This window comes from Solanum stenotomum, chromosome 11 (assembly GCF_019186545.1).
Source record: "Solanum stenotomum isolate F172 chromosome 11, ASM1918654v1, whole genome shotgun sequence".
Classification (NCBI taxonomy): Eukaryota; Viridiplantae; Streptophyta; class Magnoliopsida; order Solanales; family Solanaceae; genus Solanum; species Solanum stenotomum.
In genome coordinates this window covers 3884317-3911707 of record NC_064292.1, presented here as the reverse complement: position 1 = coordinate 3911707, position 27391 = coordinate 3884317, and the positions used below count along the sequence as shown (strand labels likewise).

The 27391-nt window shown below is 29.3% G+C and overlaps 2 protein-coding genes and 2 long non-coding RNA genes across 6 annotated transcripts in view; 2 read left to right on the top strand and 2 right to left on the bottom strand.

Moving 5' to 3' along the window:
* Positions 1-2598: 2598 nt before the first annotated feature.
* On the bottom strand, positions 2599-5382 carry LOC125845268 (uncharacterized). Its single transcript, XR_007444252.1, has 3 exons — positions 5216-5382; positions 3589-3657; positions 2599-2706 (listed from the first exon to the last, which is right to left on the bottom strand). It is a non-coding gene; the product is annotated as an uncharacterized LOC125845268 (long non-coding RNA).
* A 4388-nt stretch (positions 5383-9770) lies between these two features.
* LOC125845251 (uncharacterized) overlaps positions 9771-27391 on the bottom strand; it is a 90246-nt gene continuing 72625 nt past the window's right edge. For 2 of the 3 annotated variants that reach the window (XM_049524722.1, XM_049524723.1), the window contains exons 2-5: positions 13505-13700; positions 11915-12028; positions 11744-11814; positions 9771-10185 (exon numbers count right to left, since the gene is read on the bottom strand). In XM_049524722.1, coding sequence (XP_049380679.1) covers positions 9924-10185; positions 11744-11814; positions 11915-12028; positions 13505-13684 — 627 coding nt within the window. In that variant the 5' untranslated portion in view covers positions 13685-13700 and the 3' untranslated portion in view covers positions 9771-9923. Of the gene's footprint in view, positions 10186-11743; positions 11815-11914; positions 12029-13504; positions 13738-27391 lie in introns of those variants that run through there. The other variant, XM_049524721.1, reaches the window with a different exon arrangement.
* On the top strand, positions 18456-23846 carry LOC125844541 (carotenoid 9,10(9',10')-cleavage dioxygenase 1-like). The gene is made up of 8 exons (XM_049523849.1): positions 18456-18683; positions 19865-20005; positions 20123-20225; positions 21810-22069; positions 22603-22782; positions 23283-23361; positions 23438-23519; positions 23780-23846. The coding sequence occupies exons 1-8, from the start codon at positions 18456-18458 to the stop codon at positions 23844-23846; spliced, it is 1140 nt and encodes a 379-aa protein (XP_049379806.1).
* On the top strand, positions 23968-25802 carry LOC125845255 (uncharacterized). Its single transcript, XR_007444251.1, has 4 exons — positions 23968-24100; positions 24735-24817; positions 24928-25089; positions 25460-25802. It is a non-coding gene; the product is annotated as an uncharacterized LOC125845255 (long non-coding RNA).

The following is a 27391-nucleotide window of genomic DNA, read 5'->3' as shown; positions in this document are numbered from 1 at the left end:
AAATAATATAAATAACACTAATTATGAGATTAATAGCATTGATGAGGAAAGGAACTAAATATGATCATCTTTTTAAATTCTTTTTTAAGAAAATATATATAAACTTTAATTAAAGATAAATAAGAAAAAAAAACTTTAATTAAAGATACAAAAAATCAAGACAAAATAAAAGAAGAAAGAAATTAGAAGAATAATGAGGTTGAAAGAAATAATATCTAATTTTCTCTCTTTTCAAATCACAAAATAAATTTTTGCTTGTTCTCCTCCTAATTTGATACGAATTCCATAAATAGAATGATTTTTTCTCCAAATAATTTTTCTTACCCTTTGAAACACTAATCAGGCTTCTTATAAATTTCTCAACCACAATGAATTTTCTCTCCTTGTAGGAGGAATAAACATTTTTTCAAAAAGTCTTTTATTTTGAAAAGAATTTTTTGTTACATAATCTCTTTCTTTACATCAATGTCTTCACAAGAATAATGAGATATTCTCTCTTTCTCTTTTGTTAAAAAAGTCACATGACCTAGAAATTTGATGGACATCTTAGCGACAAAAGTTGATACCATATATTGATCATTATCGTCAGAAGAAGAAGAGCCAAAGTGAAGAAATTTGTTCTTATTTGTTACAAATGCTCAACTATTTTGTTTTTATTTTATAGGCTAAATAATTATAAACAGTTATAAAAAATGAATAGTTTTTATCTTTTCATCTTCCATTTTCATTTACTTAAATCTATATTAGTGTAATGGATGTTATAAAGGGCATAATTAATCGGGTATGACATAAATACTTTTTTTTTAAATACAAATAAAAAATACAAAACAAAGATAAAATGTCAAAAAAAGGAAAAAAAAGATGAATACAAATACTGGTCATAGAGAGATGCCACATCAAATTGTCAATATTCAGCTTTATATATACATATATAGGTTCATGCCCTTAGATGTTATTTTATTACTTTAGCTGGCATCGACATTTTTGTAAATCTGATATCTACTTTGGAACATTTTATAATGTGGCATAGGCTGACAATTGAGATCATAAATTTAAAATAATAAAATTTAATTTATTATAATACTAATATCAATATCATAAAGATATATATATATATATATATATATATATATATCATTTAAAAAATATATAAAAAGTATTATAAATTGTAATAATTAACCGCTTTATTTTTTTTAAATCATATAACTAATTTGATTTACACTCCAAAATTCATAGGTGTCACACAATTGACACATTAATTCTTCATTACTTAATATATGTAATTATATCAATGACATATAAATTGAAATTAAAAAATACATATTTTATTTGAAAATCACGTAATAGTACTATAAGGTATAATAATTAACAACTTAACATATTTTAAAATTTTAGTTGACTCTCCGAATTCCATATGTCTCATGTAATTGAGACAGAGAAAAACATATATTGGTTTAAAATTAATAAAAATATTATAAATTATAATAATTAACAACTTAAAATTTATAAAAAAAATCCTTTAAAAATTTTTAGTTGGCTCTCCAAATTCAATCGGTATTACAATAATTAAAACATAGAAATTAACATAGATTGGACTCCTGCTGACATTTATGTTTCCTTTTTCTAAATTTTTTCTTTTATACTTTATATAAATAATTTTTTTATGTAAAAAGTATTATAAATCATAATAATTAATAGCTTAAAATATTTCAAAACATATAAAAAGTTTTTGTTAACTTTCAAAATTTCATCTATACCGCATAAATTGGGAGAAATATAGATATATAGATATTTTAAGTTGCTAATTATTGTGAGTTATAGTACGTTTTATGTAATTTTCATATATATTACTCGGTCCTGATTTATGTGATACAAATGAAATTTCAAAAGTCAATGAATTTTTTATAAGTTTTTTTTTATATTAACTTGTTAATTATTGTGATTTCTAATATATTTACGTAAAACATACTCTAAATACAAATAATTAGCAACTTAAAATATATAAAAACATACTAAAAAATTGATTAACTTCAAATTTCATATGTACCACATAAATTAAAACAGAAACAGTAACATATATTGGGCCCCGTGCTGGCACGGGGTCCCATATCTAGTATTACATAGAAATGGATCACATTGCATGGACCAACACGAGTAAGTAAAATTGGTAACTTAGCCCCATGAGAGACAAAACTTTCCAAAAAAAGCTTAACACAAAGTTTACAAAGATCACATATAAGTATAATAATCGAATATCACTTACATAAAGTACAATTATTTGGTCTTTACACAAGTTTCAGTTTTATCAAAAAAAAAATTAAGAAATAAAAAATCAACAGCTATTAAGGATACATGTTGCATGGTTTGTAATTTCTGGACTACATCAATATTTAAGCTATGCACATAAAGTTTTCACTGTTGGTTACTGATTGAGCCAATGAAATATAATGAGATAAGAATCTCTAGAGATCTTTCGTCTCCACTTACGCTTCTTGGTTGAATCAACTGTCTCTAAGTATGACGATTATATATTACCCTTGAAAATGTGCATATTTACAACTTTGCCATTGGTCGTTGATCGTCTTCACTCTTCTATTTATGAAATGCTAGACACATATGCGGATTGATTGTAAGTTATCGATTCACTTGATCATAAAGGAATCTCGTAATTATATGATGCTCACAATGGAGTTGTCATTCCTTGTACTGAAAAAGAAAAAAAAAACTTGAAACTTAAGCCTCATAAAAAACAAACAAACTTTGAATTGTTTAAAATTTACAAACACTACAACAACCCAAGCCAAAATATATGTCTGTTTTAAGGTTGATCCTAGTTGTTGATTGTGATTTGACATGGTAATAAGCAAGTTAACACTTTTTATAAGTCTTGGACAAATATGTAAGTTCCTGAACTTGAAAGTGATTCATAAAGACATGATACCAAATACAATATAAGACAAAGGCAATATAGTTATTTTCTCAAAAAATACAGCCAATATAGCTATTCCTAAACTATTTCATTAAGTTGAATTTTTTCAAAATAAAATAAAATAAAAAATCAGAGAAGATTTTCACAAGAAAAAATATCATCACAAAATTGCCAGACTCTAACCCATTGTAGACGTCATTGGCTTCTTGCTATTGCAAACGACAGGTCCTCTGACACTTCATATATTAACCAACATTCAAAAAAAAAAAATCAATTTCATGTGTTATAACAAATAAACAATAGAACCTAGCTGCTTCTAACTATCAATTTCTCTATTATTCTGGCAGTACCTACTTCTCTAGGAATATTCAATTTTCAAATTAAAACCAACAAACTATTATCGGCTAAAGCTAAATGTTTCAATTATCATGCTTAACTGATAAAAAAATGAGTTAGTATAAAAGAATGCATGCAACACTCACTGGAGATACATAGATGGCGAAAAATTAAGGAGATTGTCAAAAGAAGTTCAGCAATCAGAGAGAGTATACACAAATTTTGAACAAAATTCGCAAGTTCTATTTCAGCAGTAAGTAGTCATGATTAGTTTTTTTTTCCAATAAGGACCGTTAGGAGGAGGAAAATTTGAGATACCTTACCTTGATCAGCCTCTATGTTCATTGAGTCTAAACTGGTCGATATCCCTTTCTGTCACTTGCGGTTAAAAGCTAGAGGTGTAAAACAAAGAGAGTTTGCCATTAAGACAATGGAGTTAGTTATTTATGCAAAGGTTGGGAAAAATGAGATCTTTAAAATCATAAGCGAAACTAAAACATGAACAAATAAAAAGAAATACATGAGGAGTAGCAAGAAGCTCAATACATGTTAACATGAGAAGTGCTACCATTCATCAGTGAGGCAATGTGACAACACCAAGTCTATTATACGATTCTAAACATTCAAGGAATTCAAAAACAGTACAGAAAATTCAAAATTTACTTAACAATGTAAACAAAATATAATTTTTCCAGCTAAGACATTTTTTCAAACAAGTGGTGAACGTCAAATATCCTTCAATAGAAAAACCACATATACATACTTTATTACATCTCACTACAAATAAAAAATGAAGAGGAGAAGAATGAACAAACCATTTAAATGTATAGCAACTGAATATGTTCGAACAAGTGATTGCACGCATAGTCTCCTAGTGCGATAGGTCAATAAAGTTGTTACAAAAAAGAAAATACACTCCGGGCGCAATCACTTGTTCGAAAGGCGGAAGAATTGTATGGAGAAGAGAGGCGGCTCGACAGGGAAGGAATGGAAAATTGTCAAAGATGATCTTTGTAAACAGAACAATGGGCTGAATAGCTAGAATAATTGATCAAGATAGATGACAACACTTTTCTCCCCCTCTTTCTTACCGATAAAGTAATCATCTCTTATGGCTTTCACCCCTGCCTGTAATTAGAGAATTAAGCCCATTTCTGATCCATTCATTCTCCAAGTAGGGAGGATCCAGAGCGTTATCCTACATATCCAGTTGCTAGACACTTTATTGGTCGGATCATTCTCTCATTGTTTAATAGGTAGGGATAGGAATGTAGCTTAGAACACAAGCAATACCTCACATAATATTATACTTATGAGAAATATAAATGCCTGCGAAGTTAGAAGCAGGGGCGGAGCTAGCCTTCTTTTAGGGGTTCATCCAAACCCCCTTTGGCGAAAAATATTACTATTTATACATGGTTAAAAATATTTTTTATGTATACATAGTAGATATTGAACCCCTTCGATTAGTTTGTGTGTTTAGTTCTTTAGATTTTGAACTACCTTATTAAAAATCCTAGCTCCGCCACTAGTTAAGATATGACAAAACTCTCCAGAGTGTTCTCCAATTTCCAGTGTTCGAGCCCACCTTGCACTACCTTCGACAATGCACCAACACAAGTATCTGATAATTCTACCCACCAACCTTAAGCAAATAATTCTACCCACCAACCTTAAGCAAACTTACCTATAGTGTTTTTGTAACTCCACTGAAATTTGAACCTTCAAAAAGGTATGTTTTTCGGTTTTGGGGAAAAATGAAAGGAAGTACTAACTTTTATTAACGAACACATACATATACCCAAAAGGATTGAAATATTATTTTAGAGTATTGAAATGGAAGAAGATAGATACACATATTTCAGAGACTGAATTTCAGTTCATACAAAAGGGAATGGAAATGATAAAATTGAAATAAATAAATATAGTGAAAGACGATTAAAAGCTTACCAAACATGAAGATTGCTGGTGATGGAATCTGTATTTTCTCTTTGAATTTTTGTCAAACACCTCAGCCATATCTCTTATAATTTTCAAAAGATTTATCCTAATCTAGTTGGTTCATAGGCTTCCGAGCTCATCTTGATAGTAAATACCAGCAATTACCCAACTCAAGCAATGTGCCTATTTCTTTGCTTGACTCATCTTATTCTACTTTTATATTTATTTAATACATTTTAATATAGAAGTGAGTGGAAAGAGAGAGAAAGCTCTAGAGGGAAAAAGAAAGATAGAGCGTGTGGTTTGGTAAAAAAATCTAAGTATGACGATTATATATTACCCTTGAAAATGTGCATATTTACAACTTTGCCATTGGTCGTCGGTCGTCTTCACTCTTCTAGAAGAAGAAACTAGTATACGTTAAAGAATTATTATTATTATTACTATTATTATATATATATATATATATATATATATATATATATATAATGTACTTTGTACAATATACTTTGCGTTTGTTTGTTACTACATTATTATTAACTACTTAATATCAAACATTATCGACTAAATTTTGATTAACTTATCACTTGACTTAATCAATTGCGATGTCATTTCTTTTCTTTAAATTCATCATTACCATTATAATACTAATATTTTTGCTTAATGAGAGTGCTAAGTAGATAACGTTGTTGAATAAAAGTATTCAACTCAAATATTTATTTTTATGAGATTTGAAAATTTAAGCTTCTATCATACATACCCTATTAGATATATCTATATATTTGAGTCTTAAAAAGTAATTGATATGCAAAAAAAAAAAAAAACTTACAATAACACTTTCATCAATTATCCAAAATTGCAAGTGGTATTTTCTCATGGATAATGCTAAAGAAGTTAAAAATTTTGTAGATTATTCCGATCATTGTATTACTTAAGAACACTAATGACATTCCTTCAAATATAAATACTACCTTATACAATAAGAAAAAGTATATAATATTTGAAGCTTTAAGTAATATAAAAATTGAATTATTCTTTGTTATGGTATTTTATTTTTAGAGAAAACGAAAAAGCAAGCGAAACTTGACTTATATACGAAAGTTATTTGCCTGCACAATAATCAAGCCAAAGTTGATGTGTGACTTTAACACCTACATACTAAGATCATAAAACATTATAATACACCCATGCAAACGATTTATATAAAGACATATTCACACACATCATATATTTAATTAGTATCATTTGAATATCACATGCATTTGAATGAAAAAAGAAACTACAATATATATATATATATATATATATTGCCAGTAAGCTAGAGTGCAAGGATCATGCCCCATTAAATATAATATTCAATTATAAGCAAACAGAAAAAAAAAAAAAAAAAGAGCTATGAATTCAATATAACAATAGATAGTATTTTGTGCTAGGAGTCATCCTAGTAAATTTGTCAAGTCAATATTCAATACTCTTTCTATTGCCCAAAATAAATTAAAGTCACCCAACAATTACCATCGCTATAATATATAATGGAAATTAAGAATGTTTTGTTAAAATTTTTATTTCTTATACATTAAAAAAATACACATGTAGACTTGTAGTTGTTTAGTCTTCACCTTCATAAATTTTAATAAATTAACAAATGTGACAGTTTTTCCATATCCAGTATTACTCTTTATTCTCTTTTTTATTTGTGCTAAGTTTGAAATTACGCACAAAAATTAAAGAAATAAATTAATAAAGTGAACAAACTATCTAAATTTCAAATATATGAAATATAAATACATACCTCGTCATTAATTCAAGTAGATTTGGAGTTGCTCTTTTACTCCAAGAATCCCCCAAACACGAAAATCTCACTTTTTGTATTCAATGTCATAAGCAGAAAAAGATATAGAGTTTAACACTTGAATTCAAAAATGAGCAACTTTCACATATAGCAAACAAAAAAAATCATATTTGTATGTTATAGCGAAGTTTGCATAATTGCGCTCCATAGCAAACATATATATGTATAATTCGCTATACATATACAATTGAAAGCTGTCTATTTCGCTATACATATATACAAAACGAAACAATTGTATAATTCGTTGGCTCCTCTTCAGAATTGTATAATTTCGCTGGCAGGCCATTTGTATAAATTGTTGTTAGCCTCTCATTTGTATAAATCGTTGACAAAAATATTTGTATATAAAAAATCGCTCTCTTTCGCTTTATACAAACATAAATGATACATTATACAAGCATAAAACTGGGCAGGGGAATATTTTTATTGTATAATTATAAGTGTATAGGACGAATATATATGTATTTGCATGTGTATATACAATTTTCTCGCGCTTTATACAATCAGAAACGCAATTTATACAATTCTGTTGTATAAAACGAGAAAGAGAGAAAGACAAAAGAGAACTGGGCAGGGGAATATTTTTATTGTATAATTATAAGTGTATAGGACGAATATATATGTATTTGCATGTGTATATACAATTTTCTCTCGCTTTATACAAACAGAAACGCAATTTATACAATTCTGTTGTATAAAACGAGAAAGAGAGAAAGACAAAAGAGAACTGGGCAGGGGAATATTTTTATTGTATAATTATAAGTGTATAGGACGAATATATATGTATTTGCATGTGTATATACAATTTTCTCTCGCTTTATACAAACAGAAACGCAATTTATACACTTCTGTTGTATAAAGCGAGAGAGGCGAGCACAGAGGGAGTGAGCGAGAGAGGAGAGTGGCGAGCGAGAGTTTGAGGGAGAGAGGCGCTGGCAAACAGTTTGCTACAGGATACAATTAAATCAAAGTGTGATTATACCATTTAATTTGAATTAATAGTTTGTCATTATGTACAATTTTCCCTTCAAAAATTGGATCAAACGCATTATATTACAATATCTAAGTTAAGAAATATCTAACTATTATCATATTTTTCAATGCATTAAATAATATATATATATATATTCACTTTAAACTACGAATTAATTATGCGTCATAATGACTTACCAAATAAATTAATGAAAATATAATCAATTACTAAAATTTTGAGTGATATATTCAAATATTTATTGCATTAAAAGATCATCAAAAAGTAGCAAAAAATTGCAAAAGAAATAGATTACCAAAATTTTAGGAGATATAATTAGTTATTAATTTATATTACAATAAAAGATGGTCAAAATCTGCAAAAGAAATTTTAAGCACTGCTTTATATATAGCATTGATGCAAAATTGAAGAAAAAATTTCAGAAGTATTAGATTTGATTATGTTACTACTACAAATTATGAAATAACAATATAGTCACTAAAGACATTATGAATTCTTTATCTGTCTGTATTAGATAGAAAATACATGTGATGCTTGGACAGAGATTGAACACAATTAATAAATTACATAAAGTTATGTATGAACAATCAAGGCTCAAGCTATTTCCTCACTATCAATATTGAGATTTGAAAACATACAGTAAGTAAAGAGAAAAGAAGAGACAGATAACGTAGTGAATGGAATTAAGGATAAAATTGACAAGTTATAACTGCTTTAAATTTAAAATTATTTATCAATTGTAAAAAAATATTAAATCTATTTTTTAAGATGCCGACATTTGTCATTATGTGTGTATGTTGATGACATGTGTCTATTTTTATTTTAAATTTTGAATTTATAATAATTAATTAGTAATATAATACTTAATTATTTATAATTTAAAATTCTGAAAATTTGTGGTAATGACATGTGGCATTTTTTCTTCTCCTATTATATATAGATAGATTATTATTATTAGGTAATATTTTTTTTGGATAAAATATTGAGTAAGTACTATTTATAGAAAAGAATACTTTATTATTTAATAAAAGGAGAGAACTTTTTGAAGAAAATTCACGCATCTGAAGAGTATTATTTTGAGAAAAACTAATTAAATGGATTAATCAGTTATATAATAAATTAAAAAGAAATTGATTACAAAAAAAAAAGTCATGAATAACTTTGCAACAAGAACAAACTTCGTAAAAAAATATATTAATTTATTTTTTAAAGTTTAAGACCTTCATTCAATTTTCACTTCTTCCATATGACAATTATTGATTCGACGTAAGATCAAGGATCCAAAAATTAGTACAGCTAGGACCAACATTAATTTTACCAATACACGACTATAGCGTTAGTGATCAATTTGTAAGATAACTGAATAATATTTTATTATAACGATTGAAATTAATTTTTCATATTAGGTTATATGCTATATATTTTCTATAACTGCCAAAAGTATTTGGACAATTCGGAAAAAATATTTTCTATATATCTTTGCACACTGGAAATTCATAAGAAATGCCAAATACCAAATAATATATATATATATATATATATATATAATGATGAGAGGGAGTTGCTCGGATGGTAAGCACCCCTCACTTCCAACCCGAAGATTGCGAGTTCGAGTCACCAAGGGAGCAAAATGGGTGGGAGCTCCTAAGGAGAGTAAAAAAAAAAAAAAAGGAAAGTAGGCATACGCATTATACAGAAAACTGTGTATAATCCTTGAAAGAGAAAACTGTGTTTCTATAACAACTATATAGGTTTATTGTACAAATTGGTAAACTATAAATTTTTATTTGATTTTTTCATTTTCAATAATAACAGAAAATCAAGAATGGCTCCTCCAGTCTATCATTCTTGCAAATGCAGAGTTCATTTTTTTTTTACCCTTTTCTTCTCTTTGGGCTTAGAATGAACTCATCGTCATCGTCATCACTACTATCACTTTTCAATCGTTTCTTCGCCTTTATATCACCGTTCTTTGATGCTTGCTGTGGCTTTTTTGAGCTCTCGGCTTTGCTAATGAATGGTCGCGGAGGAGGAGATTTAATAGGAGTCCCCATTCGAATTTGCTTTTGCTTTCTCTGTTTTTTCTCGAACACCTTCTTTGATCTCTCGGGTGATAATAGACCATGCTCCATCAACCTGCATTTTACATGCCTCAAAAGTCTTATTTCAACTCTATTTGGAAACTCGAAAGAATGAAAGGACAATAAAAACAGTACTAGTAACATTTATTCAATCCATTTTCAACTCGTCCAAATTCAACCAGACCTTAGGCATGGATAGCCCTCTATAGTATAATGGAAGTCACCAACCTAGGCCATGGGCCTTCATGATCACTCATTAACACAACAAAGCGATGTTAAAAATTTCCAGCTTCTTAATACTCAAAATCCCCAATCTCACACACACAAGGCCTGACATTACTCGGTCTATAAATATTCTTTCTAAATTCATGAAGGAACCACTGTTGTCTTTAGGTGATCGAGGAAACTGAACACTGTTATATTTCCTCAGTTGAACCAAACAAGAGCACAATTCAGCTATGGTCCAACTTGTGAAGTAATACGGATGAGAAGAATTCTCGAAAATTTGCAATGCAAGAAGAAGGAACTACATTTCCAATCTATTGCGAGAAACCAAGAATCCAGTCTGCTATGCTGATCGCTTCATCAGAGTCAGCTAGAAAAAACTTTCAGCGGATTTAACAACACTAATGAGCAGCGGGTGGATATACTCCAAAAAAGACAGTCATTTTGGAGAAGTGGGAGAAAATCAAGTGTCTATTTAAGATCACGAATAAAATATGTGTCGAAGATCAATTTTTTGTTCTTCCAGAATGTCAACCACACGAACACATCAAGGCTGACTAGTGTCAAAAGAAAGTGTAATATTCTGATTCTCTTACGAAAACATAAATCTAGAAGTTTCTAGAATTAATATCTTAAATTTGTATGTGCTGCTAGTTTATCTAGAGTCTTCCCTAGACTAGTATATAAGTGTTTTCTAGCATTTGTTACCAAAACTACAAGTAAAATCGAAGCCTAAGCCAAATCTCTGAGAACCCCTTTCTTATACTAAAATTACTACAAATATTAATCTTCTTTCAATTCAAAACAAACTTCGTTCCTACTCTATGTCCACTACATGATATTCTGATAAGAAAGAGGTAAGTTGTAATAGTTTCGTAACAAGAAAAAGATTTCACTCTTGCCAAACCTTAGTGGACCTTTTACCTGGTAACAATGCTGGTGGAGGTAGCATGTACCTCGTAGAATTAGTGTGACGTGCACGTAAATTGGCACGGACATTATTCTTATGAAAAAGAAAAAGAAAGATTTTTCTCTGCAGTGTGAGAATTTAAAGCCACTAGGTAGGACCTAATCCTGTTGTGGAGTCTCATACAGGAAAAGTGGCTGAGGTAGATCTAAGAGCAGTTAACAACATTGAGAAATGAAGACACAAGCAAGCACACTGCTACTCTATGTTGCTCGTACTCTTCAAAAATGTTGACGAGCATGTGTAGGATCTTTCAAAAGTAGTGCATTTTTTTAAGGATCCGACACGGGTGCGATAATATTTTTGAAGAGTCCAAACAAGTGTATTTCTACATATAGCTTACAGATATAAGGTTGCAAGACAAATTTTTTGTTCTTTTTTATAAGTAGAAGATCCAGAGGCAAATGTCAAGAAAACTCACCAAAACTCGGCCATTTCACTTGAAGGTATCTGTTTTGACAATGATTCATAGAATAACCTCAACGGTTCTCGCTGTTGAAGAGAATACACAATATTAAAATCATGGACCAGTCCGGATTTCCATTTAAATTAATCATTAAACAGATCATGAAGAAAATAAGGAGTATATCACCTCTTCAGGAACATCAAACTTCTGACCAGCCAAGGAATACACTTTCTTCACTCTAGTTTTGGTTTGCGTTTTAGTGACGGTCTTGGATGAAGTTGAGGTTGTTTTTCCTTTCACCTTTACTTGGACAATACGGATTCAAAGAACTAATCAAGGTCATCATCGTCAAAGCAGAATAAGCTTTGGTCATTAATTTCTATACAACTAAATAATTGTAAGAGTAGGTGGGGTTGGATGAGAAAACTCAAAGAAACCAATTGAGATATAGATACATTTTATGTTCAAAATTATCAATTTAAAGGTAATTGGTGTTTAGAGAAAACTAAATTCATGGCCTAAGCGTAATACGGTTACTAAGTCACACATGCATCTTAGTTTAACCCTATTCACTCAAAATACAATATCCAATTCATCACGAAAAACAAATCAACAAGAAATCTCACACTCCCACAAAACAAGACAAACAAAGACAGGAAATGAAGAATCTTTTAACTACTCTAGAATATCAGAAGTTTGAAGAACAAGGAAAGTAATGATCTTTCTTTTAAACGAAGTACCTCAGTGTTAGAGACGATAAAGAGAGTTGAAAGGGAAATCCTTAATTACTCCTAAGGAAAAAGGAATACTAGTAATCAATACTTGCAACACGAGAAACGAATGATCTCTTGCAAATGTTACCTCAAGAATATCAAAATTTGAACCATAAAAAGACGATCATTTGCAGATGCTACCTCAATCTTTTACCAATAGACAAATTATTAACCGATATTGTTATGAAATAGATCTCGAATAGAACAGAATTTATACAGAACATCCATATTACAGATCAACACTACTTTAAGATTGAGACATAATTGATTAACTATAAAAACCCAATGATCTTCTTGCACATGGGCACTTCAATTATTCAAGAATATCGAAATTTGAATATAAAAAGATGATCTTTTACCTCAAAGTTTCAAGAATATCAAAATATGAAGCATAAAACATGATCTTTTTTGCAGATGTAACCTCAATCTTTCACCAATAGACAAATTATTTACCACTATTAAAACTAAATGGATCTCAATTAGAACCGAATTTATCAAAAAGCAATGATCATTTGCAGATGAGCACCTCAATTTTTCAAGAACATCATATTTGATGCATAAAAAGATGATCTTTTTGCCTCAAATTTTCAAGAATATCAAAATATGAACCATAAAAACATGATCTTTTTTGCAGATGTAACCTCAAGCTTTCACCAATAGACAAATTATTACCAATATTAGAACTATATGTCTAAATGGATCTCAATTAGAACAGAATTTATCAAAAAACAAGGATCTTTTGCCTATGGGCACCTCAATTTTTCAAGAACATCAACATATGAAGCATAAAAATCCAATCTTTTTGCAGATACAACCTCAATCTTTTACCAATACTTGAACTAAATGGATCTCAATTAGAGCAAAATTTATCAAAAAACAAGAATCATTTGCCTATGGGCACCTCAATTTTTCAAGAACATCAATATATGAAGCAAAAAAATCTAATCTTTATACAGATGGATCTCAATTAAAGCAAAATTTCTCAAAAAGCAAGAATCTTTACCTCAGTTTTAGATACATTAATGGCAGATTTACCCTTTGAATCTGCAGATGGCTTAGATGAGATCTGAATAACCTTTTTCTTGATAACAGATGAATCAAATTTGGGTTTTGAAGATGACCCAACTTGATTATTACTGTTAGGTTTCACCTTCACTACACTAGATTTGGTCTCTGTAGCCATATCTTAGAGTACCTTAGAGCAACACAAAATTTTCTTGGCTTTTTTTTTCTTCTCAATGGTTCATTGGTATCCTAATCTACCACTATCCTTTGTCACTGTAAAAAAAAAAAACTGCGTAAAATTGCTAAATTAGATTTAACAGTGAGATAAAGTGAATGAGAAATTGCTGACTTTTTTTTTTCGGTAGGTTCCTAACTGTTACAGCATATATTTCATGAAGGATTTTTAACTACTTTTAGGCAATAATTTAAAAAATCCTTTTTTTTTTAAGGGGTTTCACGCTGTTGTTTGATATATGTATTGAAGTTTGATTAATGTGAAATTAAGTTTTGCATAGTTCATTTTTAGAAGTGACGCTTTCAATAAGATATTTTTTATTATCAGGACTCGAACGTCTTTGATTAATGCAGAGATCCTAACCATCCCTCTCACAACTTAATCGATAATAGTCAAAATTTCAGGTTCTTTTGAAATATATTGAACAGTATATACCCACAAATGTTAGTAATGGACTAGGCCCTCTTGGTCATATGAGATGAAATGTTGGCATGAAATTATATGAGATGAAATGAAAGTTTTATTTGGATATGCAATTTGAATTTAAATTACTTTTTTTTCATAATTATTTTTTAAAAAAGAAAAATCAGAAGTTGTGAAAAATATTAAAATTGATCAAATTCTTTATACAATCTTACCAAATACACAAAATTCATAACACAAGTATAACATACTATCACAAAGGTATTTAAAAAAAAAAACACAATATTTAATTATTTATTGATCGAATTTAGTTCAATAAAAAAAATTAATATGAGTTGTAGTGAACGATTCTTTAACATAAGTCGTTTGTTGGTCAATATTATTAGTAACTATTTTGTGAATTTATATTTTGTGAATATTCATGACTCCATTGATATTCTTGCAAAAAAAATATGTAGATATAAAATGGTGGATTTTTTTACAGTAATATAAACTTGTGAAGCAATTTTTATATTTAAAAAAATGAAATCATAATATGAAATTTTCAAATCAAACGTTTTAGAAAATTTTAAATTTCATCTCATGATTTATCATATGTTCAAACACTGATTTTAACTTATAATTTCAAATTACAAAATGAAATTGCATGTCTAAACACTTACGAACCATCCTATCATAACTCATTTCAATAATGGTTAAAATTTCAAGTATGAGACAGTTAACATTCCACTTCTTTTTAAAAAAAAAACATTTTTAATAGTATATGCCCACAAATGTTAGTAATTACTTAGTTTCTTAGCTATTGTGATTTGTGCCTACCTTAAAAAAATGGCATGCCTCTTTTCTTTTCTTTTTTAATCTATAACCTACTCAAGCTAACCAATAAAATTTTGGATGGGCTAAGTCATAATTAGTTTATTAATTCAATTTTAATTTTATATCATTCAAATTTAATTAGTGATTCGTCGATTTATTATCTCTAACATGCGATATTTAATCTTGATTCTTAAATCAAATCTTATAGAGAAAAAAAGAGGGAATGAGATAACGATGATGGAGATCATCCCACCCTGAACCCACAATTCTCACCTCATTCTGCTAAATATATAAATATTTTTAGGATAATATTTTTATTTACTTATTTATTAAACACTAAAAATAAGTATTTAAAAAAATACTTGTTTTTTTAAAAAATATTTTCTAAAAAATCATTTTTCATGGAAAATATCTTCTTTCATACCGAACACACCCATAGGTGCGCCTGAAATTAGCGCGATACAANAATATTAGCAGTAAATGCGTACGTTATTTTTATATATGTTGACCATATAAAAATATTGTTAAATTATTAGGTTATTTAAAGGATAACTAATGAGTATATATATGTAACCATTTAATATACTGAAAAATAAGATAAATAAACTATTATAAGAGTGCGCAAATTCGATTTAAATGAAAAAATTGACTGAATTGAAAATTAAGTTTATATAATTTTCTGTTGCATCCAGAGTTTTGACAACAACTGATTTATTGATCATAAGTGTACATACGTGTAAGGAGTTTGTTCGAATTTTTTTTAAAAAAATTATTATATAAACTTTATTTATAATTGGAGAATCAAAATTTATTTATTCATCAAATTATTTCGAAAGCCTAAATATCCTAAAACAAGCATTTTGCTCCTTTTTCTTTTGCTTTTTGGCCAACTATGTATTAGCAAGTCAAAAGGCGCTCCATCCCCGTATCCGTATTGAGGTCTCATTAAATCCAAATTTGTGCATTGTAAAGTTCATTTTTTATGGGTGACACTCCAAATAAGATTTTTTTTTTATTCTTAAAGGCTTGAATCTGGAAACTTTAATTAGAACGAAAGGACATTCTATGATATGATGCTTTGAAATCGAAAGAAGATTTATCACGTAATGATTACTTAGCCTATCCGTGTTTGTCTAGCATTATTTGAGCAAGCACTTGTAATCTTATTTGATATTGTCTCAATTTATACAATATTCTTTTGCATCTCGAATTTTAAATTAGCTTTAAATTAATTCTCAATAAACAACAACAAGAAATAACAGTACATAAATTGGAGCGAATGAAGTATTAATGGTTGAGTGGTTGGGGAGGTCCTGGAATTGAATCCACCCTCTATCTACTATTCAGTTATGAGCTTGTCAAATAAGGCTTCTTGACTAGTGCGATATAAATCTTCCGTATGATTTGCGAGCGCAATGAATGGTCACTTAATAATGAGAATGGCCACTTGACTGCACACAAAACCAGATCCCGTGACACCCACACTTTTGCCATAAAAGTAAATCCAATGAACTTTCACGGATTTCCATTTCTTACACTATCCACACCCATAACGAATCACACACACATTAAATTCCTACCTATCTAATTATATGTAACCATTTAATATACGGAAAAATAAGATAGATAAACTATTATAAGAGTGCGCAAATTCGAAAACCTTAGCTTTCTTGACGATAGGATAACTCTGCAAACTTTCTGCCGACCTAGGGTTCTGGTGGCTCCTACATAGGCAGCAGCTACGCAGCTATCATGGCTGCTACGGCCACTGGATGGCCTCCTTTCGAGGCTGTCCAGCCCGCCCCACCACCCCAAACCACCACATATGCCACCCTTAATCTGCCCTAATTAACTCAAAAATAATTGTAAAATCAATCGAAATAATTCATGGAGAACCTACTATCACGTTTTCAATGGAGGAAAGGCAAGACTTTATGATCGAAGAAGGATTACATCAAGCAATGGTGTTTAAATTATCACATGGTGCGTCAGATTTGAACGTATTAAGGTCAATTTTAGCAAAACATCTTGGTACCAAGGGCAATTGTTTAATTGGCTTACTTGCTCCAAGACAAATTTTGTTGAGGTTTGATCAATATGAAGATTATGTACTAGCTTTATCTCGCTCAGTTAATTATCTTCTCTACAATGGAGAGGAGCACCAATGTAGGGTTTTTCCATGGTCCATTGGATATAACCCTAAGGAGGAAACGACGTTAGCTGTGGTTTGGATTTCTTTACCGGACTTATCTCCAGATTTGTTTGCCAAGAAGTTTATTTTGTCTATAACATCAGCAGTTGGGAAACCAATAGCTACAGATAAAGCAACTCAAATCAAGTCAAGACCTAGCATGGCTAGAGTCAAGGTTATACTTGATCTAATGGAAAAGCATCCAAATCGTATAAGGTTGCAGTTTGTGGATGGAAAATCTGGTAAGTTGATAGAGGTTTTTCGGGAGATTGTATATGATAATCTACCTTTGTAGTGCAATTATTGTAAGCACCAAGGTCATGATGAAGATAGTTGTCGTTTGATTTCGAAAAGAAATCAAAATAACAAACAAATTGATGATACCATTGAAGGTGCTTTAAAAGGTACTACTGAAAGTGAAAAGTATCAAGGTGATGCGAGAGAAATATTAAATGAAAAAAGAAAGACTGTAGATGTCGATCAAAGTAAAGCTACTTCTTTAAATCGGCAATTGGTTGCTTCCACTTCCGAGCAAAATCGTGTAGACTCAATGGATGTTGATACAAGTAATATTGGTGTTCAAACAACTACCGAAAACAAAGGTGATTGCAATAACCAACAGGCTGCTATTAATGAGGTGCAATCAAAAGAAGTTGGGATGAATTTGATGTCTAATGCAACTAAAAACGCAGGGGGAACACCAAGAGTTGGGGTTGATGTGCCGCAAGTTGATTCAGGGCAAAAATTATTGGATTCAGGACAAAAACTAATGGATACATCTGATGTTGAAGATGCTGAAAATTCTGGGCAGCATTTTTTGCAAGTTGCAAACGAGAATCCAACTAAAAACTGGACACTGGTTGCACACAAAAAATCAACTAGTAGTCGGATCATTTCCTCTGCTAGTCAAAATAATTCTCCATGTAGTGAAAAGGGTCCGACTGGGAATTTTCATGATAGTGAGAAGAGACAAGATACTAGTAATGCCTCAAGAGACCTATTATATGTTCGAATAGCTTTGATGCTTTATTGAAGAATACTGGAAAGCAAGTAAGGTTAACAAAGAATGACAACGATTTGATCTAAGAAAAACAAGTCTCACCACTTGCTTTAAATAGCAAATTAAGTCGAGAAGCTCCCATATTTGTGCCTAAATGTGTGCTTGCAAAGAAGAATGAGTCAAGGGCCTTAGTGTCAAATACAATTGATTTGGGTGAGGATTCTCTTGATGAAGATGGAATGGATTTGGGTGAGGATTCTCTTGATGAAGATGAGGACGACAATATGCTGGACATTTGCTTTGATAGAGTGGCTAGGGAAGGGGATATATCACCTAGGCAACAAAGAAGTGGAAGCAACAAAAGCAAAAGGAAGACACAAGGAAGGCAACATAGTTGGGATGGTAAAATGACTGAGGAGTTTGTTCCAAGGCACTTACCTATGCGACAAGCAAAGCAAAACCATTTGACAGTATCAATAGGTTCAACTAGATCCAATAAATCCATAAAGAAGGTATGAATCATCAAGTGTTGTTGGATAGGTTTGAAGAAGAAGACAAGAGAAAAACACTTCAAGTTACTTTTGATGGGCAATCAATCTTTTTTAATTCATGCTTTTGTAATAGAAAGTTTGAGGCAGGTAACTCAACTTTCTTCTTGATTGACATATTTTTACATTATTTAAGCGTCCTCATTTGTAATATCATCATGGAGTGTATTACAAACTCTGTGATGATAAGAAAATACTTAGTTCTCTCTAGCTCTTATTTTTTTCATGCTTGTTAGGTAGAAGAAGTTAGGTACTTAATTCATTAGGATTAGTAAGGTAAGGCCTAGCCCCCCTTGCTTGTACTTGTCCCTATTGATATTTTTTATGTTTAATAAAAGACCGCTAGACACTGTCTAGTGATAAATTTGCTTTAAAAAAAAAGAGTGCACAAATTCAATTTAAATGAAAAAATTGACATAATTGAAAATTAAGTTTATATAATTTTCTGTTGCATCCACAGTTTTGACAACAACTGATTTATTGATCATAAGTGTACATACGTGTAAGGGAATTTGTTCGAATTTTTTTTTTTTGACCAAAAATTTATATGTACATATAAGATTAAAATTAATTTTTTTATGTATATATAATTCCTTTGATTTCTTCCTGTTTATACTCTGTTATTGAACATACACAAATCAAAATTAATCGAGCTTAGATATCGATACCGAACCCTATAAGGTGGGAAACCCAAAGAAAAAAGACTAGCAATAAATTATATCATGGGAGCAGCTACTTGGTGGGAAAAATATAATAATGTTTTGTGGTCACACAATCTAACTATAAATTCATCCATTCTTATGCACCAAAACAACATATCTTCTTATTCAAATTTTCAATAATCCAAAAAAAATAGTGAAGAAATAAATAAAAGAAGTTTCTTTTTTTTAAAATATTTATGGCTGCTTGTAGTTATACATGTCAAGTTAATTATTGTTGTTCGCAAAAGCCTGTTATACCAAAATTTAAAGACTTGGGAGCCTCAGTCTCGTTTAATTTGAAGGTGAATTTTTGACAAACGTTTTATTAAAAAGCATGTATCAGTCAAAAATCGACTCATTTCATACTAATAGTTTCGGAAATCTTTTTTTCCCTTGAACTTTGTGCACAATTATAACTTGCTTCATTTTTTTTGTGTGTAACAGCCATTTTTGACAAATTTGGAACATTTTTCCTTGATAATGGATGTTCCAAAAGTTATATTGAAGGAAACTATTTTCAAATTATTGGACAATTTTGTAGATTTGACCTTTGAATTTGTGGATCAACCTTTATCCCCATCTCAGGTATATATATAATTATATATATATATATATATATATATTTGTCCATTAATTATCACATTTTTTGGTACATTTAGTTGTTCATGACTTTGTGTATTTTCACAAATAAATAATTGATAGAGTAATTTTGCACCTGTTGAAGAAATTGGAGAAGCTGTAAGAGTCACTATAGTTCAAGGGAAAATTCCAGATGATTTTCCAGAGGGTGTATACATAAGAAATGGTAAGAAAGTGTATAAAATAGGTTTTTTTTACACTATCAAATCATCTAAAAAAAATATAATTGCATGTGGCTCGTAATAAGTGAAACTAGCTAGTTACATGAATATTAAGTGTGTTGTTGGGTATGATAGTTTTAATATTAGTGTGTTAACATGAAATTGCTTTACATTATCGAAGTATGATGATTATTAAAGAATATTTTGATATATTCTATGTATCTTTAGTTTTAGACTATAAAATTCAAAAAATATGTCTTCACTTTCTTAAATTTTGTATCAAATTAAAATCAGACATATAAATTAAAACGAGTGAAATATAACTTAGGTGAGCATTTATAATCTGGAGGTGAGTATAGGAGTGAGGTGAGGGATAAGGGTGGGTGAAGGCGGTGAGGGTGGAGATGAAAGGGGGTCTAGGTATGATGGGGTTTGCGGGGCGGAGCCGGATAGAAATGAGAGGATTCATTCAAATTTCGTTCAATAGAAAATTATGTTATTTATATTTATTTATTTTTATGTTTATAAAGTAGATATTATATTATACCTCTTTTCGTTTCGTTTTGTGTATGTACTTTTATATTTTGAACTTTCTTAGTAAATTTTTTAACTTTGCCACTAAATGGATGGAACGAAACTCGGGATTGGGGCGATTAGTGGGCGGAATTTGGAGGTAGTGTGGAGACCACCAATTAGAGCTGAGCATAAATCACCGAAAATTAAATTATCAAGTCGAATGAGAAGTTATTTCGATATTTTGATATGTATTAATTTATTTATTCGATATGATATTCAAGAATAAAATTTTAAAAATACAATAACTAATTTTGATAATTTATACACGACATTAATACCATTTGATATTCGATTATTTTAGGGTATGTGTTATGGTTTTCTGCATTCTGCCCACACACTTAATTTCTCTGTGTGCGGTCAGTCTTAACTAATTGAATTTAAATCATTTTTAATCTGTTGACAATTCCAATGCCCCATCTTTTGGATATCCAAGATTCCACCTTTCACTTTGTGTATATTCTAAATTTTTTTATATTTTTTTAAACATATAGTATATTTTATGAACAGTCCACTTCAACTTTAATACGATATTATTAAATTATCGTATTGAAATTCACAATATGGAAGTTTGAATTATAAGTATGGGACTACACATTGAAAGTTGAAATATGATTTATTAGTATCGGACTGAATATCTCTTTTCAATTATTCAATTATCGATCGAAATCAAACTTTCAAAATATAAAATCAAATAGCTATGAAACCATTTTTCTTCCCTTTATAATCTCATAAATAGAAGTTATTTTCTTGATTTTTAAGAAGCTTTTTATCTTAAAAAAATATTTTTTCCCGTAACAAACACACCTTATAAATTAGTGTCATTTGTAAGCAAAAATGCATATGTACGTAGCATATAATTAATAGGTTCAACTGAATTCAATGTTTGTTTTTTTACATAGAGTGCATATATATTTTAAATTTTTAATTCATCCAAAAGTGTAATTTATGATTTCAATGTTAACCTAAAAATTGAATCGATAAAATTTAAATTTTGAATCTGCGTCTGTTTGCAGGATCAAATCCTCTCTTTGGAGGATTAAAATCAACCAAGTCAATATTTGGAAAATCAAGCCATTTATGGGTTGAAGGTGAAGGAATGCTTCATGCTTTGTACTTTACAAAAGAAAAAGGCAACAAATGGAATATATTATACAAGAACAAATATGTAGAAACAGACACATTCAACATGGAAAAAAATCTTAAAAAACCAGGATTTATTCCTAATATTGAAGGGGATTCTCTTGCTGTTTTAGTGGCTTCCCTTTTAAATGTGGTATGTCATGAACTACTTTCATTTTTATTTTGATTTTGATTTTGATTTCTTATCCGGTATTTGATATATGTAACAAGGTCTCGATTAATTAGTATGTAAAACTTATTAGAGGGGAAAATTAAACTCTTCTAATCAGATTTTTTCTTCATATCTAAAGCTTTAATGCTAAATATCTTATTAAGAATAGAATTATCTATTTCATATTCAGAGCTTCAAGCTGAGAGTCTGATATACATGTGCAACGTCACATGTATTCGGAAACTTAATTGTATACACGTGCAACGTCACATACATTCAGAGACTTAATTGTAATGTACAAGAGAAGATGATGGTATTATTAATGTGGTCTAGCCCTATGTTTCTTAAACTATTTAAAAATATGGAGGGTGTGTGTCAGATATTTTACAGGTAGTACATATTTGGAGAATTTAATATAAAAATAATAATATTTTTAAAGAATCCAAACAGCATACATGTAATTAATTGTAGCAAGAGCTTGAATTATATGTGTATGTATCCTTATTATTTTGCAGATGAGATTTGGTGTATTGCACAAATATATAAGCAATACAAATGTGTTTGAGCATTCAAAGAAGTACTATTCAATTGCTGAAAATCATATGCCTCAAGAGATAAACATACAAACACTTGAAACTTTGGGAAATTGGACTGTTAATGGGGCTTGGAGTCAACCATTCACAGCCCATCCAAAGGTAATGGCTCATCACAAAACTCATTTTGTTACGTCGCTCGAACTCTCTTAAATTATTATCGCAATTACATCACATCCTAAAAGATCAAATATGCTATTTTTGAAAATTTTGACATGTATTTATTAGTGTTTTTGAAGAGTTTAAACAACATATATAGATCTTTACAATGAATCTTGTATGCAAAAATTCTTAAAGTGTGTGATTGTTTAATCTAGAAGTTTAGACTATTAAAAAAGATTTCTTACATAATTATATTGTATATTATGTATATAAAAAATCAACTGATCGAAGTTATTCTTTCTTTTTATAGGTCAAATGAATGAAAATAGTTTTGTTTTTGTCTTGGGATGTGAGCAAAACTATAGAAACATGTGAACTAGATAGGATTTATTGCATGTTTTTGATTTCATGTTGAAGATGTGATTATCACATTCAAAAATTTAAATTACTAAAACAAGTATATTTTTAATTAATTATTTATTTATATTATGTCTCGACAGAAAATACCAGACACGGGTGAACTAGTTACAATGGGAATTAATCCACTAAAGCCTTATCTTCAGCTAGGAGTTATTTCAAGTATGTTATTTTCCATTTTGGAAAGTTTATTTAATTTCCTAATTTATTTTTAAATTCACTTAATACCTATTTTCAGCTGATGGAAAACAAATGGTTCACAAGGTGGATGTCAAACTTAATAGGTGTATCATTTGCCATGAAATTGGAGTTACAAAGAGGTAATTATTATGCGTTTAAGTTTTATGTACTGACTGATCATATATATAAAATAAAATCAACTTATAATAATAAGTATTTTTTTCTATAAAATTTTATACGATAACCTGAAAACTAAAGTAAAAATTCATTATAACCAATTACATTGAACTAATCGATAGTGTAAATATTTTTTGTAGTTTAGTATAAATTTATGAACTTAAATCCAATTATTATATATGCTAATGTTATTCTAATATTTTTACAATTCAATTATATGTAGGTACAATGTGATTTTGGATTTTCCACTAACTATTGACCTAAACAGACTTATTATTGGAGAGCAGTAAGTATTTCAAACATAATATATTATTTTTAAAAAAATTAGTGATACTACAATTTAATGAAAAGTATTTTTTAATTAAATCCTTAATTAACGTATATTTATACTTCTGATTTTTGCAGATTAATAAAATATGATAAAGATGGATATGCAAGAATTGGAATAATGCCTCATTATGGTGATGCTAATTCCATTAAATGGTTTGAAATTGAACCATGTTGTGTATTTCACATAATAAATTGTTTTGAAGATAATGATGAGGTATCTTTACATTTTTTTAAACTTGATTTAATTTCAGATTTATGTGATCAATAATGAAACTAGTAAAATTGGTTAATTTTATCCCTTTTTGTGTGTGTAAAAGGTGGTGGTGAGGGCATGTAGAGCTCGTAGATCGATTATACCAAGACCAGATATTATAGTAGATGAATTTGAGCTGAGTTTGGACGAATTAGACGAGATGAATTTCAGTAAAAATAATGTTCAGACGTTAAAAGAGATTTTTTCATTTTTTCGAGTTTGTGAATGGAGATTAAACATGAAAACAGGAGAAGTGAAGATGAAAGATTCAACTACAACCGATCATCAATTTATAATGGAATTCCCAATGATCAATGAACACTTCATTGGTATTAAAAACAAATTTTGTTATCTACAACTAATTGATTCAGAAGCTTTCTCTAATTACTTTGGTTAGTACTCTAATTTCTGTTTGGATTTGGAACATTGAGATATAAATTATAATCATTATTAAAAACATGAATTTATTAGCTAAGAATTCATTACTAATTTATCGTTAAATAGAATTAGCGATAAATATTTATTATTTAGCAATAAAATAAAAAATTTCATGTTACTAATTAACCTTCATGATGACATATTATCTTGAATTTAGCAAAGAATTTATCAGGAGGATTTGCTAAATTTGGAGGGCTAGCCAAATTTCATTTTGAAGAAAGACATGTTGAAAATTCTAAGGTAATTGCTACTTATAAATTTGTGACAATAATATTATATTTGACATTTTCTAAAATTGTAATATTAATTTATCTTATTGTTATTACTTTTGAATGTTGATTAATTATTAGGATAATAAAGAAGAAGAAGATTTGATTAAGGTTGAATATCACATTTTCCCAAAAAACACATTTTGTAGTGGAGCTACATTTGTTCCAAAGCTTGATGGTGTTGATGAAGATGATGGTTGGATTGTGGCATTCACACATAATGAAAATACAAATCAATCACAAGTAAGTTAAATCATAATATAATTATTCTTTTTTCTCGATTTGTATGTGTCATGTTAATCTTCTATATGTATTTATTACAATTACACGAGATGTTTTCAAGGGACAAATAGCCCCATAATGGACTTGCTATTACAATGCAAACTTAAATTAATCAAGTCAGTAAGTTTTTGAAGTCAAATTTTGAAGGACAAATATAATATATATATATATATTGAGAAAGAGAGTTTTTAAAATTTTAGGATCGATTGATTAATTTTGAATGGTGTTTCATGAATCCTCTTATAGTTTTTTTTTTTTTTTTTTTTTACTCAAACGTGATTTTGGAATTTATATTCATTCTAATATGTATATAACTATTTCAATCTTGCAGGTTTATATAATTGATGCAAAAAAATTTGAAAGTGAGGTCGTTGCCATAATCATATTACCAAGTAGAGTGCCATATGGATTTCATGGGGCATTTATGTCCTTCAATTAATTATAGATACCCTACTAAAAAATGTTAAAATCCGAAAAAAAAAATCGACGGACTATAGTTTATAACCAATAAAATCCATCGATCCGTTGGTTTTGGCCTTCGTTTTTCGACCTGTTTTTTTTTAGTGATAGTATAGTATTCAATATCTTGTGCTTATTGCCTTATTGAATTGTTTCGTATATTTGCGGTCTCCAATAAATACATGCATGAATAAAATATAATATATGCCAATAAATGTTAGTTTCCTTTATTAATTTTTTTTTTTTAATAAAGATCTCATTAGTTTAGGAGTTAATTATTTAGATATACTCTAATTTATAATATTACGAATCTTACTAGACTTTGGAACGCCCAGATTATACGTCCAAATACATGTATTTCGGGATACATGGGTCAAAATTAGGAGTAATTTATTGTAGATACATTGTATCCAATTATGTAGATTCGCATGTATCTGGGATACATAACAAATGTCTCCCTCACCACTCTCCTATGTATCTGGTATAATTCACGTGTATCTAGTATGTATCTAATGTGATTCACATGGATCTAGGACACGTGACTATCTCGCTCGCCTCTCTCTCTATTTTAGTGTCTCTGGTAGAAAAAATACATATATCTGGGTGTATCTTCCTCAATATATGATAGAAAACTCTTAATTAGTGGTGAGATACATAATTATTTAAAAGTGTCGATAGAATTAGTATATATAATTTGGATGTATGTCTAATAAAATAGTTTTTCTTTTAAAAAAATATGGTCAAGTCTCTCTTTCTTTGGCCCATACCACTTGAACTAGATTTATAACCAACTTATAAATTTTAGGACACGATGGATCATAACTCGTTTATTAATTACATTCAATTTTATACTCGATTAAATTATTTGAGCAATTTATCTTATTTGTCACCTCTCTATTGTGAGATATTCGATTTCGATTTTTGAATGGTATTTGTTGTACGCATTGTTAGTTTGTTACGAAAATAATCGTAAATACTTTACTAATTTCAAGAGTATCATAAAATCAATTGAGAACAATTCAGACTTAATATTAATAATCCTAATACGTAATACAATATTGATAAATTAAGAAAGTTATAAGACTTAGATCCTTGTATCGTACGTGCGAAACACATGGTTACTAAATATTTAATTTGTGTTTACTGAGGACGTTGTTGTTGTTTTTTCTATCATAAATACAGATGTGCTTGAACTCGATAACATGATCTCTTTTGGTGAACCCCCACTATGATCGTTAGTGGGTGCCAATTTTTGTGAACCATAGAGCATAATATGAACGGTACAAAATAAGTGGATCGAGAGTGTTCACCTAAACTCTTTCAGTAAAATTTACACGTATATATAAGGTTTTTTTTCTTACTTTTTTTTTTATGTGAGTCTACTAAGCACAAAACTAAAAGTAGACTCAATGGGTTAGGAAAAGTTCAAAATTCACCAAGAGTTTCCAGGTTTAAATTTTAGGTATTATATTATTATTTTTCGAATCCTCTTAGTAAAAATCTTGAATCCGTCACTACTAATGGAACTGTAATTTTTTGTGTAAGAGATTCTAAGACGTGTTATATTTTTATTTACCTTTATCTTTGGCTTTCTTTTCAACATATTTCTTCCCTACAATTTTTATACTTATTAGCATATTAATACATGATTTACCTTTCTCTTTTATTTATTATTAATTATGAATCCAAACATCCACTTGTCTTAGCTTGAGTTGGAATATGGCTGCAAGTTATTGTTTCCGGACGAGCATATTAATTAAAGACATTATATATCAATTAATTGAATATTCATTTAATATTTCAA

Bases quoted from the DNA above. Each gene is read 5' to 3' on its own strand.
- LOC125844541 (XM_049523849.1), top strand. From the start codon at position 18,456: ATGCTGGACATTTGCTTTGATAGAGTGGCTAGGGAAGGGGATATATCA. The intron at 18,684-19,864 runs GTATGAATCATC...TGTGTGTAACAG, and splicing joins CCAATAAATCCATAAAGAAG to CCATTTTTGACAAATTTGGA. The intron at 20,226-21,809 runs GTAAGAAAGTGT...GTCTGTTTGCAG, and splicing joins GGGTGTATACATAAGAAATG to GATCAAATCCTCTCTTTGGA.